Source organism: Alosa alosa, chromosome 19 (assembly GCF_017589495.1).
Source record: "Alosa alosa isolate M-15738 ecotype Scorff River chromosome 19, AALO_Geno_1.1, whole genome shotgun sequence".
NCBI lineage: Eukaryota > Metazoa > Chordata > Actinopteri > Clupeiformes > Clupeidae > Alosa > Alosa alosa.
This window is the reverse complement of record NC_063207.1, coordinates 4,355,598-4,371,985: the sequence shown is the minus strand read 5'-3', so window position 1 is coordinate 4,371,985 and position 16,388 is coordinate 4,355,598. Positions and strand designations below refer to the sequence as shown.

The 16,388-nt window shown below is 44.6% G+C and overlaps 1 protein-coding gene across 2 annotated transcripts in view; it reads right to left on the bottom strand.

The window, feature by feature from the left end:
• adck1 (aarF domain containing kinase 1) overlaps nt 1–15,661 on the bottom strand; it is a 132,803-nt gene extending 117,142 nt beyond the window's left edge. Inside the window, exons 1-3 of one of the 2 annotated variants that reach the window (XM_048228628.1) lie at nt 15,593–15,661; nt 14,209–14,348; nt 13,475–13,558 (exon numbers count right to left, since the gene is read on the bottom strand). In XM_048228628.1, coding sequence (XP_048084585.1) covers nt 13,475–13,558; nt 14,209–14,340 — 216 coding nt within the window. In that variant the 5' untranslated portion in view covers nt 14,341–14,348; nt 15,593–15,661. Of the gene's footprint in view, nt 1–13,474; nt 13,559–14,208; nt 14,349–15,399; nt 15,480–15,592 lie in introns of those variants that run through there. The other variant, XM_048228627.1, reaches the window with a different exon arrangement.
• Between the last annotated feature and the right edge of the window lie 727 nt (nt 15,662–16,388).

The window sequence follows — 16,388 nt, the reverse complement described above, 5'->3', positions numbered from 1 at the left end:
AATTACATTTAGCTCTGATGATGAAGTGAGAGCTACTCAGTGAGCTAGGTGATTGGTTGCATTACCTGGTCCTCTTAGCCAATCAGCTCCTTCTCCCCCGAGACCCCTTTCCAGCCTAAAGAAGCCTGTTCGAGCACCACAACTCATTTCCCCAGTTCAGCGGTTTCTAATGATTCATTAGCGCTGATTTATAATATCTAAATGTCAGACTATGTTTGTTCACCCTCTCCTCTAACCTCAAACAAAAGACTGTACATACACACATGCACACATAATAACACATAGCCTAATGACAGCATGGGAACCATCTATGAATTTAAGATGCATAATTCCAATGGATTTGGCCTGATATTTAAATAAATAAATGAATAAATAGTCTAAACCAAATGTCTCAGCTGGTCCAATACTATGGTACATATATTTATGTTGAAAATACAAACTTGCAGTTTTGATATAATGCTGGTAAACTGTTGAAATAGAAATACACATATTCAGATTAGCATGTGCTATCCATAAAGCTACAATCCCACGGTCACTGCAATCTCTAGATGCCGTGGCGTGATTAATATGAAACATTAGATACTTGTTCTTTGTGTCCATTTTTATTGGTGGATCCATTTCCTGGTTTCAGCTAAAACACTGCAGCACTGTTATTGCAATCCAACAACGCTGAAAGCTCTGCGCATCGTCAGGCAGACATCTTGTAAAAAGAGCCACTGACTGGATGAATGTTCCGCTCTCACATCACCATCCTCCAACACTGCAGCCCTGTGCTGCTATTCAACAGAAGAGGGGACATAGAGTGGGTTCCTCTAGGCCTCCTCTGGCCCATGTTGGCCACATATCCACCATCATGTGTCACGTCTGGGACTCACTGGGCATAGGCTGGGCTATTTGCTCTCTCTCTGGGCTGCCAGTGGTGTCATTTCAGGCTATGCAGAGCGCAGCATGAACACTGCGGCTGGTGATTTGTTATTTCGGCTTGACGCCCACCCCTCCCTTCCCCTTCACCCCCCACCACCACCGGCCTTGCACACACAGGTGGAGGGAAGACACAAACACACACACACACACACACACCGCCTTGCCTCGCTTCGCCTCAGAAATAGCCCACTGCGGGAGGGAGGCATGTCCTACACACTCCGTCTCCCTGGTTGCAAGCTGACGGTCAGACGCGGTCACTCCTGAGGGCTGCTGAAGAAGCACAAGACTTGTGCACAAGACAGAGACTGCTTCACTAAAATGCTTTTGGCGGAGATAACTGGTAGTAATTTATTCCGACAGTAATTTCATAACCTATACACCAGCCATGGATTTTCTTTTTGCGCTGGGTCTTATTTAATTTCTAACAGCCCTGCATCTTAACAGCGCCGTCATCTGATTCTATAATTCCAAATTATGGATTGGTTTAATAATTTACACACAACCCAGGATGCATTTCACCTTCGTATTGGCCCTCAGCTCTGTTATATCCTTTTATTACTGTCAGCATTGTCTTAACCTTTATGTCATTCAGACAGACTTCATACAGACCGACACAGAAAAAGACACAAAATCAACCACAAATGCTGAAACATGAGCAGTAGCCTTTCAAATAACTCCAAACCCAAAGGCCACTTCAGATGGCTGGTAAAACTAAAATATAAAATGAATATAAAATGTAAGCTAGCTATACAGTATAAGGTCATCTTTGTAATTCAGATAACACCATACCAATCCTACATAAAGACAGCCAGGTAAACTTCCTACCAAATGGTAACATGGTTAGTCACCCTAGTATTGAAATGAATCAGTAAGCACTTTAAGCATACATGTATTTTCCTCACAGGACAGCAGACATTCCTGTGCTGCCTGGAGATATTAAATGCATTATGTGTTTAGTCTGATTCATTTATATTTGATCCAGCACTCAAGCACACCACCTCAAGTAAGACTGCAGACATGTACATTTGTTTTGACCTACAGTACAAGCACGCTTGCAGGTCTCCTAACTTACACTGAACATGGCCTCACAGACCGAGCGAGTGTGCTGATCTTTAGCGATTAAGCGAGCGAGCGCTTCATCAGAGGCAAAAAACCGGAGTCCTCATCTGACTTCCCTCGGCACCTGCTGAGCGCTTAAGTGACTTAATGATTTGATTGCTTCAGCTTGTGCATATGCTCCGTTTTTCCAGGCGTGAAGAGAACGAGAGAGACACAGAGAGACAGCGAGAGAGAGAGAGAGAAAGGGAAGGAAAGCAGGAGTGAAAGACAGAGAGAGATTGAGAGAGAGAGCGAGAGAGGGAGACAGAGGGAGTGTGTGTGTGTGTGTGTGAGAGAGAGATGAGAGAGAGAGAGAAAGAAGGAGAGAGTAAGCAAGAGAGAGAGAGAGAGAGAAAGAAAGAAGGAGAGAGTGAGCAAGAGAGAGAGAGAGAGAGAGAGAGAGAGAGAGAGAGAGAGTGAAACTGTGGAGTGATGAGAACAGCTTTGTTCTGCCATGCGTGCGATTTACTTCTGTGCTCGCTCTTACTGCGTCGCTCGCCTCCCTCGGCCCATTCCCAAGCTGCCACTTCATTGGTTTAAATTACAACCTGGACTCGGGGGGGGGCAGCCCATCTCCAGTCTGGCCCAGCTAGATTTGTAACTATACAGCCCTAATAGCTGGCCACATGGCAAAAGTGGGGCCAAAGAGCCCCCATGAAAAACCCTAGGAAGCCATCCACAGCACGCTCAGTAGGACTGTGGTTTAGAACATGGGCCCCAACGAACAGACAGAGGGCCCTAATTGAAATGTGGGGCAAAGTGTAGAGTCATTAGAAGTCACTAAATGAGCAGAGTGTGAAGGAGGAGGCCTAGAGAGGTGTGTGAAAGCATCGAGCTGACCCACTAATGTTTGTGCTTTTGGATTTTATTCCTGGTATTAAATTAGCAAGTAGATTTGCCTCATCGTTAAATTAGCTTAAGATAGACTTTAAGGAGAATTCTGGCCATTTTTCATATAGATCTGTTTCTCGAGGACACCAAGTACCATCTGTACGAAAATAATCATGCTCCCAGAGTGTAGCGCTGTAGCTGCCCCATGTTCATGCCCCCAGAGTGTAGCACTGTAGCTGCCCCATGTGCACTGTAGCTGCCCCCAGAGTGTAGCACTGTAGCTGCCCCATGTTCACGCCCCCCAGAGTGTAGCGCTGTAGCTGCCCCATGTTCATGCCCCCAGAGTGTAGCAATGTAGCTGCCCCATGTTCATGCCCCCAGAGTGTAGCGCTGTAGCTGCCTGGCTTCTCTAGCTGTTGGCTGCAGTAACACAAGCTAGGTAGCAGCGCTTTTTGTTTTTGTTTTGTACCGACAGTACTCGGTGAAACCATGCAGTGTGACCACACCAAACCCTCACACTGAGCAGACACCAAGACACAGCATAATAGATTAAGTCATTGTAAAAGGTTTGTGGAAACTATATTTTACACCAGTATACTTTTTTTTCACATTTTAACTCGGGCATTGCATCATGTTCTTCAGTAAGAGCTTCCCGAGGGCGGTACTCTGAGCATCTTATAAAAGAGTTAAGCTAATTACAGGCCAGTGAATATGGCTGTGATGATGGCAATCAAAGGGAGAAAATCTCTTCTGACCTTCATCTCATTTTCAGGAAACTCAGCCATTAATCAGAATGAGAGAGGGGGAAAGAGAGGGAGAAAGAGAGGCGAGAGTGGGTCCATTTCATTGACCAGCCTCCAGATTACAGCTTCCCTCACAGTCGTTAGCACAGAGCTAATCAATTACCACATATCGCACCAATTAACCGCCGAGCCTCGGCGCCAGCGGAGGAAAGGAGGCTGGAGGCTGGAGAGAGACGGCCCCTCAACACCTGAGGAAATTACCGGCGAGGAGACCTCGCTCTGCCGAGCGCTCCCATCACAGCGGCTCCGGCTGCTGCCCCTGCCCTGCTGTCGCGCTATGCCCGGGCTACGCACCTCCTTCTTGGGACTGCGCAGAGGATCTTACAACTGTCCCCAAATCGCCGTCTCAGAGACGAGGAACACTTAACAGATTCAGCAAGAGAGCGGCACTTTAGCCAGCCATCCAATTTATGCGTTATGTCAGAGCCACGGAAAAAGAGAGCGTGTGAAATGTACGATTGTGTTAGGAATATGTAAACAGCACTCGCCTACAAAGGGGGTTTCAAGCTTCTGTTTTCCAGTTCAGAGATTCCTGCATGGCTGCCTCACGTCAACTTCCATTTACCGTGCCAGAGCGCTTACAACATGTGAGCTAGACAAGAAAATCTGGGAGAGCGATGTCATAACCCTAAACTCAAAGGGGGGAAAAGTAATCTGCCCGTACACATCTCTGATTTCTTTTGCCAGCCTGAGAAGGCAGTGGAGGCATCCCCCTGTTAGGTGGACATCAGGGCGCACTCTCTTCATCTGAGGCCAGCGCAAGCCAACTGGAAAAAGCTTGTGCTGAAGCTTAATGTAGTGTGCAAAAGCCTCCCTGTTCACATCCAAGACCAGCGAGCAGGCATGACAGTGGACTTTGGCTTTCACAGATGGCCTGTCCTGTGTGGGTAAAGGAGAGCTGCAGACACACACACACACACACACACAGATATATATTGAAAGCCTACACACGCACAGATATATTGCATGTTTACACACACACAGATGTATTGCAAATCCAGGAAACCAACACAAGGCAGACAGAAGACAGAGCGCACACACACAAAGCACAAAGAGAACTTATAGATCATACATATAGAGGACACAAGACAGCACCAATACAAGTGCGCGCACACACACAGACACACAAAGCCTTTCTGGTGTGTGTAAGGACAGTGCTAAGACACCATTCACCTCACATCATGCTCACACACGGCATCTAACCAAATAAAGACAATTAGGCTCAATACCATTTTGTGATATAAGCATGATATGGGCTTAAAGCAAATATGAATATGATAAAACTATATATTGAAATGTAAAATGAACAGAAAAATTCTATATTATTTAAAACCCTTTTTATTTTCAGTCTGTTCAATTGTTGCATTCGCATATTTAAATGTAGGTTATATTTACGGTATTCTTTTTTTTTTACTTTTTAAAGTGCTCCTGAGAGAAAAAGTTAGCATACAGCCCTGTGTCACAACTGAAAACACAAAGTTTATCCAACTTGTGTAATCATTAGGGTTGGGTACCGACACCTGTACATTTACCGATACCGACCGAATCACGTCGGCATTACCGGGTATTAAGTATTAAGTATAAGTATTGGTTAAAGTATAAGTATAAGTATAAGTATTGTTTAAATCCGTTCATTTTGCACGCTACAGTTTGTTGGTTAGCCTACATATACAGATAACTTGATAGGCTATGCGTTTTAAGGTGTTAGTGCACTGCTATGTTCAAATTCACGTTGGCATGGAATGTTTTATTTGTCAAGAATAACCGAACAACCAAAGTCACCAGCCTACTAAGCACTCCTGTTAGAGACTGACTGAAACTAAGTAACTTAAACAATAGAACTGGGAAGGAGGGGATAATAACCTAGGCTACAGTTAAATTGCATAAAACACTACAAAAGTGGAAGGATTTTTTTTTTAGAACCCTAATTGACTAATTATTTGTTCTATGTTTGAGTTTGATTACCGTATTTTCCGGACTATAAGTCGCACCGGAGTATAAGTCGCACCAGTCAAAAAATGTGTCATGAAGAGGAAAAAAAACATATATATAAATATATATATATGTGTTGCACCTGAGTCGCAGGACCAACCAAACTATGAAAAAAAAGTATGACTTATAGTCCGGAAAATACGGTAAGTCTTTTTTATTTTGTAATTTAAAATTTTATTTGCAAATATGACAAACAACAGCTCATATGGTACAGCTTACAGAAAACAAATAAGGTCAGACATTGAAGTACCAGTTCAGTCAAAGCATACGTTATCCTAGTCACAAGGAATGTGAAAAATGAAAAAAAATGTTCAGACTAAGCAGACAAAAAGGACAGTAGTATTAGTTAAGTAAAACAATCAAACAAAATATCAGTAAATTAAATAAATATGGCATGAAAATCCAGTTATAATCTCACAATCAGGCTACTAGTTAGAAGTCAGGTGGGTCATAAAGTAATCCCAAATCCCCAATGTCCCAGGCTCTTTGCCCATTATCCTGGCCAACATAACCTCATATGATGCTGTCTCACTCATGAGGAGTTTCCACTCCTGCATTGTTGGGTTTATGGGTGATTTCCAAGGTCTCAATATAATTCTGGCAGCAGAGGCTATCCCAACCATCACAACTGAATATGCACTTTTTGTCAGGGCTGGCGTTTCTGTTTTATCTCCCAAAAGGCAGAGTCTTGGGGATATTGGCAAGGTTACCCCCGCCCACGTCCCCAAGAACTCCAGTATGTTATGCCAAAATGGTTTTACCATAGAGCATGAGATGCAAAAAGGTACCCATCTCAGTTTTACATTTCCAGCATGTGTTGATTGAGTCTTTAAAAAAAAAAAAAAATTACAATCCAGTGTTCATATGTTCATACAAGAATGGAGAGGGGTTTGTATTGTGTTAAAAACTCAATGTATACATTTTTTTTTGCAACTTAAATTAAATTTTGTAGTTGTATCGAAAAAAGTACCGTTGAATACCGACACCGAACCTCAGGCACCGGCACCGATATTACCCAACCCTCAGGCACCGGCACCGATATTACCCAACCCTCAGGCACCGGCACCGATATTACCCAACCCTCAGGCACCGGCACCGCTATTAGTTCAAATCATAGAAATGCGATAGGTACCCAACACTAGTAATCATGACATCACACATATGATGACACTCTTTTCACTGGTAGTAAACACTTTTGACAATGTGAAGATAGCACCTCTTAGAAATAGGCCAACAAAGAAATCAGCTTTCGTCAACTTTCCACATTAGAGAGCCAATCATGATTGACTCCTGCAGACATATTTCCTGTCGTCAGGCTCCAGACTAATGTGAGTGATGGCACATCCTGGAAAAGCAGGTCAAAGCAAAAAAAGTATCCATCATGCCAAGGCAAAGCTATGAAAACTATTAAACATTAACAATCTAGCACTTTATTCATCATTCCTGCCCCAGTCTGAAAAGTCAAGACGTGCTGATAATTGATGCAAGGCACGCTGGAGCGGAGGAGCAAGAGAACACGAGAACACACACACACACACACACACACACACACACACACACACATGCACACAAGAGAACGGTTTTAGTCACTGCACCTGTGAACTCACAAACTACATCCCACTCCCCACAACGCACAACCGTAAGCTGTGAAATTCAAAATTTGCTAACTGTGCTATCGCATTCACACCTCTGTGTGTGTGTGTGTGTGTGTGTGTGTGTTGCAGGTTGTTTTAGTGTGTGTTGCCCCATCTGTGTCGCTCTGTCTCGGCCTCTGGGAAGGCTGGCAAAAGGTGTCAGAAGTGACGGTGGTGTCGGCAGCGGCAGAGCAAATGAAAAATGTGTTGTGTGCAGGAGCAGCCCGCAGTTCCATCGGGACGGGCGTCAGTGGAGGAGAGAGAGAGAGAGAGAGAGAGAGAAAAAGAGAAAAAGAGAGAGAGAGAGAGAGAGAGAGAGAGAGAGAGAGACACACAGAGAGAGAGAGAAAGAGAGAGAGAGAAAGAGAGAGAGAGACACAGAGAGAGAGAGAGAAAGAGAGAGAGAGACACACAGAGAGAGAGAGAGAAAGAGAGAGAGAGTGAGAAAGAAAGAAAGAAAGAAAGAAAGAGGTGGAGGCAGCAGAGGGGCAGTGGGGCGGGAGGCATTTGCCCCATTTACCCCCATACCCATTCCATTTACCCCATCCCCCATACCCATACCATTTACCCCATACCCATACCATTTACCCCATACCATTTACCCCATACCCATACCATTTACCCCATACCCATACCATTTACCCCATACCATTTACCCCATACCCCCATACCGGGGCGTGGAGAGGGGAAACAGATTACCTCCGCGCCTGGGCTGATGAAGGGGCAAGAGATGGAGGAGAGGGGTTACCACACCTGGCATCCCGCATCGAGGATGATGAATAATGCAAGGCAAGGTTTGTCTTGCCACTCGGCATCACAGCCTGGGAAATCCACACATCTCCACGCAGAACAGCCATAAACACACACAGATACGCGGTATGCACTCAGGGCAGAAATGGCTTTGAGTGTGAGTATGTGTGTGTGTGTGTCTGTGTGTGGGGTAAAAGGGAGGGGGTAAGCTTGTATAAGGGGTAAGTGTGTGTGTGTGTGTGTGTACAATCGCACATGTGTGTCTGTGTGTGTGTATATGCTTCCAAGGGGGGCAAGAAAGAGGCTTGGGCTGTGTGTGTGTGTATGTGTATGTGTATGTGTATGTGTGATGTGTGTGTGTGTACAATCGCACATGTGAGTCTGTATGTGTGTATATGCTTCCAAGGGGGGCAAGAAAGAGGCTTGTGCTGTGTGTGTGTGTGTGTGTGTGTGTGTGTGTGGGGGGGGTATATTCAGGTGACTGGAGGAGAAGTGTTTTACACCCCAGCGGGTGACCACAGTGGGTCACCCCACCGGACTGCTGTGATGACAATTATTAGCCCTGTCTGCGCCAGACAGCCTCTCTGCAGCCACTGTCCTCGCCTTAAACACTCATCTCCACACAGAGTGAGGGGGCCAACATGCCATTTTCCGCTGCAAGTTTGTCAAAGGGTAAGAGAGCTTCATGTAGATGTCGGAAGGAAGACTACTTTAGAAATAATATCGAAAGAGATTATCCCTCTTTGTGCCGTTGTGTGAGACTGCAGGGAACAACGTTATTTGACAAGATTGTTGTAGGTAAATATCAGATCCGAGGTTGTGAAAGGCCTCTAACGACCAACAAAAACATAAATCCCCTCCCCATTCCTGTGTCACTTTCAAAGTCAATTCAAATCTGCACCAAAACAAGTCAAAGAAAAGTGTGGGAATACTCCTGTAAACCTGCTCGGACACCAAAAGGGGCAGCCGTGGCCTACTGGTTAGCACTTCGGACTTGTAACCGGAGGGTTGCCGGTTTGAACCCCGACCAGAAGGCACGGCTGAAGTGCCCTTGAGCAAGGCACCTAACCCCTCACTGCTCCCCGAGCGCCGCTGTAGCAGGCAGCTCACTGCGCCGGGATTAGTGTGTGCTTCACCTCACTGTGTGTTCTGTGTGCTGTGTTTCACTAATTCACGGATTGGGATAAATGCAGAGACCAAATTTCCTTCACGGGATCAAAAGAGTATATATACTTAATACTATATACTTAAAAGTCCGTCTAAAATCGACTTGCAGGATTTCCTTGCTCTCTAACTAAAGAACAGGGTTGATGTGCAATGCTCCTCTCTTCGTGTCCAAGGCACTGCCGTCCCCCCATGGGTTTCCTAACAAAAGCCCTCTGTGTCAACCCCATAACACACAGTCCATCAGTCAGTCAGTCAGTCCGTCAGGAAGTCAGTCAGTCACACTTAACAGTGGACATTCATGGCACCATGACATAACAGCAAATGTGAAAAGCTTTCCTGTAAGAACCCCTTCAATCAGATTGTCCACTTGATGGTCCATCAGGGAGAGGTTAAAAGGGTTATAGAGGGTGCACTTGGGGAGAGACAGAGAAAGAGAGAGAGACTTTTTCACACCTGACAGCCATCAGTGGAGGCTGACCGACCACTTCAAACGCCTGGGCATTGGCAGCTAGTGCAAAATGGGTTCGAAAATTGCAAAGCAAAGCTTCCATTCGTTCCACAAGGTTTATTATAAGGTTAGACTGCTCTTCAAGCACTGTAGGCCTGTATATACAATGCTTGGGTTTAAACACAAGTGTAGATTTTTCATTACAGATAAAAACTGATAGGCCCTAGGGCTTGTTTCTATTTTTTTTCTCTCTCTGTGAGAAGATGAAACAGGGACGTTACTCATCTAAGCTTCAAAGCTGCTTTTTTAAATAATGTGCTTTCTCTAGGCCTTTGAACTGTGGTACTACGCTTGCATAAGGTCAGCACCCAGCCATAATATATTCAGGAGAGCTTTAATGTCCCAAACACTACTTAATGAACTCTGCTCTCCTGAAAGCAGTGATTGCTGGCCTCGTGGATGAGTCTCCCAGACGCTGGGGACGAGCAGCTGGCTGGGTCCGTGGAGAGAGAGAGAAAGAGAGAGGGAGATGGAGAGAGAGAGAGAGAGAGAGAGCTAGAGAGAGAGAGAGCACACAGAGACAGGTAACTGTGTGGAACGCTTCTCATTACTACAGAGGCAGGCAGCCTGGCCACAGCACACGGCAGCCATTATGCCTCTACGGCACCTGGGAGAGAGCCAGTGCACCGCACCGCACAGCACCACACCACACCACCGCACCGCACCGCACCGCACCGCCACACCGCACCGCACCACACCGCACCGCACCGCACCGCACCGCACCGCACCGCACCGCGCTCTCAGGGAATGCTGGGACAAGCGGCTCCTGCTGTAAATGGATCGGGACCGCCGGAGGCAGCAGACCTTGCATCATGGCTTTACTGAATATAGGAGAACCAACTGGTTTTTATAGAGAATGAAAGTGAATGACCAATGGCAAAGATTCATCTGAAAAATTTATTTTGGACAACTTCGACAACTTCAAACATTTAAGCTGACTTGAGTGACACAACTGCATCCATATTTCTCAACAGCGGGATGCTGCTCACGTGGTGCTAATCCAAAAGAGCCCAACTGTTTACATCTATGAAGCTATTACACATGCACAAAACAAACAAACAAACAAACAAAAACAAAAACAGGTGACAATGAAAAATCACCTCGATAATAATCTAAAACAACCTCATAGCAACAACCGATCTGGCTCACCTCTGTGGCATCATAATTATAACGAGGCAAATCTCAGCTCTGTATTAAATCAGAGTGCCTGCATTAATTCTAATCAGTGGAGGTAGCCAGGCATGACCACTGGCCCACTGGGAAGGGTGGAGGAGGGGGGGGGGAGAGGAGGGGGGCAGGGCAGGGCAGGGGAGGGCAGGGCAGGGCAGAGGAAACGCTGGGCTCTGCTGAATGGTGCGCTGCTATCATGCACTCCCAGGAAGGGGCACCGGGGTTGCAGCGGTGAGCCAGAGCTCACTCTTCAGAGTTCGTTGCCTCCCCCTAGCCACCGCGACGTGCCTTTTATCGAAGCGGGTGAGCCAGTGTGACCTTTGAGAGCGCAGGCTGGTGCACGACGCACCTGCTGGAGCTGGAAGTTTGGCCTTTCCAAACTTGGGGACGAAAGCAACGGGGGGTTGGACATCACCTGCTCTCAGGTTTGCCACAGAGATGCATATGTACAGTCTATGGTTTGCCACAGAGATGCATATGTACAGTCTATGGTTTGCCACAGAGATGCATATGTACAGTCTATGGTTTGCCACAGAGACTGCATATGTACAGTCTATGGTTTGCCACATCTGTTACTAATCCATGTCCGGGTACATGTTTGTGTGTAGGTGTGAGAGTGTGTTTGTGTTTGTGTGTGTGTGTGTGTGCATGCGTGTGTGTGCATGCGTGTGTGTGTGTGTGTGCATGTGTGTGTGTGTGCATGCGTGTGTGTGTGTGTGTGTGTGTGTGTGTGTGTGTGTGTGTGTGTGTGTGTGTGTGTGTGTGTGTGCGTGTGTGTGCGTGTGTGTGTGTGTGTGTGCACCCGTGCGTGCGTGCCTTACTGTGTTACCTGATGTGTTCAATTATAACCCATGAAAACATGGAAGGTGTGGAGGTGAGGAACATAAAAGGCTTGAGAGCGTGAGCCTGCAGGGGGACAAGCTGTAGCCAAGCCAAGTAATAAGTACAACAGTACAAGACCGCACATTAAGGTCAAACTACCCTTGCAGGTTTGCAAAACGCATTTCAACAGAATTGTGCAACCGCCTTAAAGCCTGAGGAGAATAGGCTGCATGAGAAGACAGTGTGAGAGAGAGAGAGAGAGAGTTGGAGGAATGTAAAGACTTTTCTAAATGGGTCAGGTATCCGAACATATAAAAGTGCAGTGTTTACCGAGCATCGCCTTCTCTCCTCTGTATGTTTTTTTTTGTCTCTTTTTTCCCCCCAGCGCCTGGTGTTATCCTCGACGCTGGGCGCCCGGGCTTTGAATTCACCTCAGACGCGGCAGGAGCGGCAGTGGCGGCACAGCCTGGCCCTTTCAGCGTAATCCTCAGACGCGGCGCTAGCAGCAGCCAAGGCAATTTCACAATTTGTGATAGAGAGCTGGGAGAGAAAGTATCAACTCCAAGGACTTATCAAAATCAGAGCAGCAGCCAACCGAGTCTTCACAGGGGCTTTATGATGTGAACGATCAGGTGAATTGTAGCAAAGCCGTAATGTTAGGGAACTCTGAATTCTTCAAATAAATTGGACTGATTCCACTGAAGACTTTTTTTTTACTTTTTTCTTAAAAAAAAGTATCCCCTGTAAACCAATGGGATGATCAAGAAAGCTGAATATTATCCCTGTTATGTATCCATAGTCACTTGTTCATATTCTACCAGTGCATATTTAACAAAGGCTAGGCGGCTCATAGCTGTGCAGTGGTCACTGCATGGTGCTTTAAAAGGCAGGCTAGAGACTGACTAGCCCTAAGCCCCGTGAGTTTCAGCGTCCCTACAGGCGCGCATGGCTCACATGGCCGAGGTTGCAAGTTAAATTGCTGAACTGTAATTTTCACAACACAGGTAAGAGTTTAGATAAGCTCCTCAAGGGATTTTAAACTGGTGTCTGCATTTCTTGCTAATGTCCATTCCATTACTGTTGTTCCATTGCTCCATTGTTTTGTTCCATTACTGTACTGTGCACAACAAAATCATCTGCAGGGAGAGCCATACAGTGCAGTTCCATACGCTGCTGAAACGTTCATCTCAGTTCCCGAGACCAGCTGTTCTCTAAAAGCATTTTCATTGCATCTCAGTGAATCAGGGACAGCCTTGCTGATGTCTTGTCAAGCTTATCTTGTTACCAAGCGCACGTTTACATGTATTCATTTAGCAGATGCTTCTATCCTAAGTGACTTACATATGTCAATTATATTACAAGGGCAATTGTCCCTGGAGCAACTCAGGGTTCAGTGCCTTGCTCAAGGGCACAACGGTGGAAGCTAGGGAATTGAACCCACAACTGTCAGGCTACTACATGCTAGCCCAGCTCCTTGACCACTACACTACCACCGCCCTGGTCTTGACGGACTTGCAAATGGATTTACGGTAAAATGCCTTGATTCTCAGATAAACCTGTGCTTAAAAGACCACATTTTTCCAATGAGTATGACTTGTTTATTTATTTGCCGAAATCCATTTTAGAGCATTTTCTGAAGGATTTCCAAAGGAATCGAGAGTCAAAGTAGTGCTATTCTACCAAAGTAACACAATGCTAAGGAGGGAGGAAGATATTTCCTTCTTCACAGGCATTAACCAGTGGCTTCATAATCCATCTTCATAAGCTGCTCTTACCTTAGACTTGAGCTCCCAGTATTCTTCTGTTCCAAATGGCACATTCCGAAAAGCTGTGATATAATCATAGCTGATGACCGCTGTCTGCATACACAATAATACAGAAAAAAAAACAATAAATAGGCCTTACAGGTTTAAGTCAAATCGATGCTAGACACAGTATAAATACAGAGAAAAACAGGCAGACACACAGACACAGACACACACACACACACATAGCCTGTGTTCTGTGTTCTGATTATGAGTGGCAGATTGTTATAAATAGATATTGATGTGGCATTACAAGGACAGGACATTTCCGGAGGCCCCAAATTATGGCATAAAGATACAATATCTTGGCCTGTGTATAACTTGTGTACAACTAATCTTTCCTTTTCCCCACTGGAATTCATACAGATGATTTCAAGAGAATATATGTAAAAATAAACTAATAATTAGGCTAACCTCTTTTTAAAGTGAGCCTGATAGCTTGTAAATAAAAGCATATGCCTATTCCCATAAGACTATGTCCACATCTTTAATAGACTGGAGATGTTTATTTTCAGTTGTTTTGCAGTTCCACGCAATTTGCTAATATTTTGAGAGGATATTGATTCCAGTCACAATCATCCTGTCAATTGGACAGTTTTCCACTTTAACATGATGAGCAAAACATTCAACATTCATAGTGTTACAATCATGTTCTGTAACAGACAAGTGGGATGTCTGTCTACAGACGAGCAATGAGGACATACCGTTGCTGCTGCTCTGCCGAACCGAATAACACTGATGTCATTTGGGTCCACATGCTTGTTGTACAGGATAAATCCAGATGAGGCGAACACTGCAGTGGCGACAGTAGACACCTTCAACAGCCGTGCAGCCATGAGAGGCACTACAAGACATAACAGTACTTTTAGCAAAGTTCTCTTTGTGTGCCGTCACTTACGTATAACTTACGTATAAACTTGTATAAAACAGTGGTAGTTCCTACAGTGCACTACTGCAAAAGAGCATGTTGACACTGAATACATGTAGAGCTCTCAAATGAAGGTTTGAAGGGAAACCATGGCAGTGCGGTAAAATAAGATTTATTTTGGATCTTTGCCAGACATTGAGAGATTGTCATAGAAAGAACACATCTAGTCAATCATTCTGTCACCTCTCCCACTTGTCACAATACTTTTATCATTTTGACCATCACAAGACTATCATTTTGACCATCAGACTTGCATTTCATCTTCTGCTTGTAATAATGAATTCTATGACTGACACATATCTGCTAAAAAAAATGTAATTGCTCTCATTTTAGCCTTTGTAATTATAAGCACATAATGTAATCTGAAAACTGCTGCCCTGATCTCAGCTGGTATTCTGTCTATAACGGAGTGGACTGGAAATTTCTAAGTGACCCCAAACTTTTGACCGGTAGTGTACATGAGCTAGCACTAGGTGACCTTGTGCCAAAAACATGGTGGGTTGGTAAATAAAAATAGCATGCGTCACAAGGGAATTGTTAAAAGCAGAAGATGAAATGCAAACCTGTAACGTTAATGTGAATGTTTGTGATGGTCAAAACGTAAGTATTGTGAAAAGTAAGACAAGTGGGAGAGGTAACAGGATAATCTAGGTTACTAGATGTGTAGCCATATCATCTTCTATGACAATCGTATTAGCCTACTAGTATCAGCGTTACATTTACTGAATAGCGAAAGCCGAATGTCTGTCAAACAATCTACTGTACCACACTCACCATGGGTCAAGTTAAAATCAGAGAGCAAACATCAACCCTGACTGCTACGGAGAGGGTGATGAATTAAAACATCTTGTAAGAACATTCATGATTAACGCGGGGAAATAAAATGTTGTAAATTTGTGTACATCATTTAAACATTTTATGACATCTAACCTAACATCAGCTAACGTTTAGCCAGCCGCTAACTTACACTGTATTATGCAACTGACAAGCTAGCCAGTTTCATAAGCACAGAGAGTGAAGTCAGTTAATAAAGCCAGAATATCAAAATAATTAAGTTGTCTGAACAGTTTTCTCTACATGTCACTCGATTAAATCCTTAGGTGGCAGGAGGTACCTTAACCTAATGTTGCCATTTACTAGTGCTACTGTCATTAACTCACCGGTTTTTTGGAGCGACCTCTCAACTCGAGTCCCGGTGTTGTCAATTGAGTCGCAATGCTTTGTGGGTATTGAAGTATTGTAGTGAAGCCAATTAATGTAATGACAACGCTGCCAAATATAATTGATTCCATTTTTGTCACTAATAAGTATCAAGTATGAGCATACTCTTTGTAGTTGTTCTACACCGCTTGTCGATTTATATTATTTTAATCGTGAAAGAGTGCGATTTCTTAACTGCACTACAAAACGTAATATTTACGCGCGAGAAATGAACACGTGGGATCTGATTCTAGTCGAGCATGTTCAAATATGTCAATTCAAAACATGCGCAATTGTCTGCCTGTTTTGTAAGATTTCAAATACGAATGTGTGCTGATGGACAGACCCACAGAGCTTTATTATTATTAGCTTCTGCAAACAATACTGCTGCCGATTTCATTGCCTTAAAAGCACTCTGAACAGAGCAATTGCTTGCAGATAAGATTATTCAATTTCAAGCAACAGAATTGTATAACCCACTCCTGTAGGCCTAGCTCTCAAAAGGAAAAGTCAGACATCTATGCAAAGAAAAATACTGGCTTGAGGCTAGGTTGAAAACAGACATTTGCAGATTCAGCAAAGCACCTACATACATCAAGCACATTTAGTATTTTTCCAGCCGATCTGAATACGTTTCAGGACTATTGACTGGGTAGGCCTACTTGGCAGACTGATGTGTAACATTTTACACCACAGGAGGGTAAATGCACCCAGTGGAGTTCGCTTTTATGTGTCTGCCTCTACACTCACTTGAAC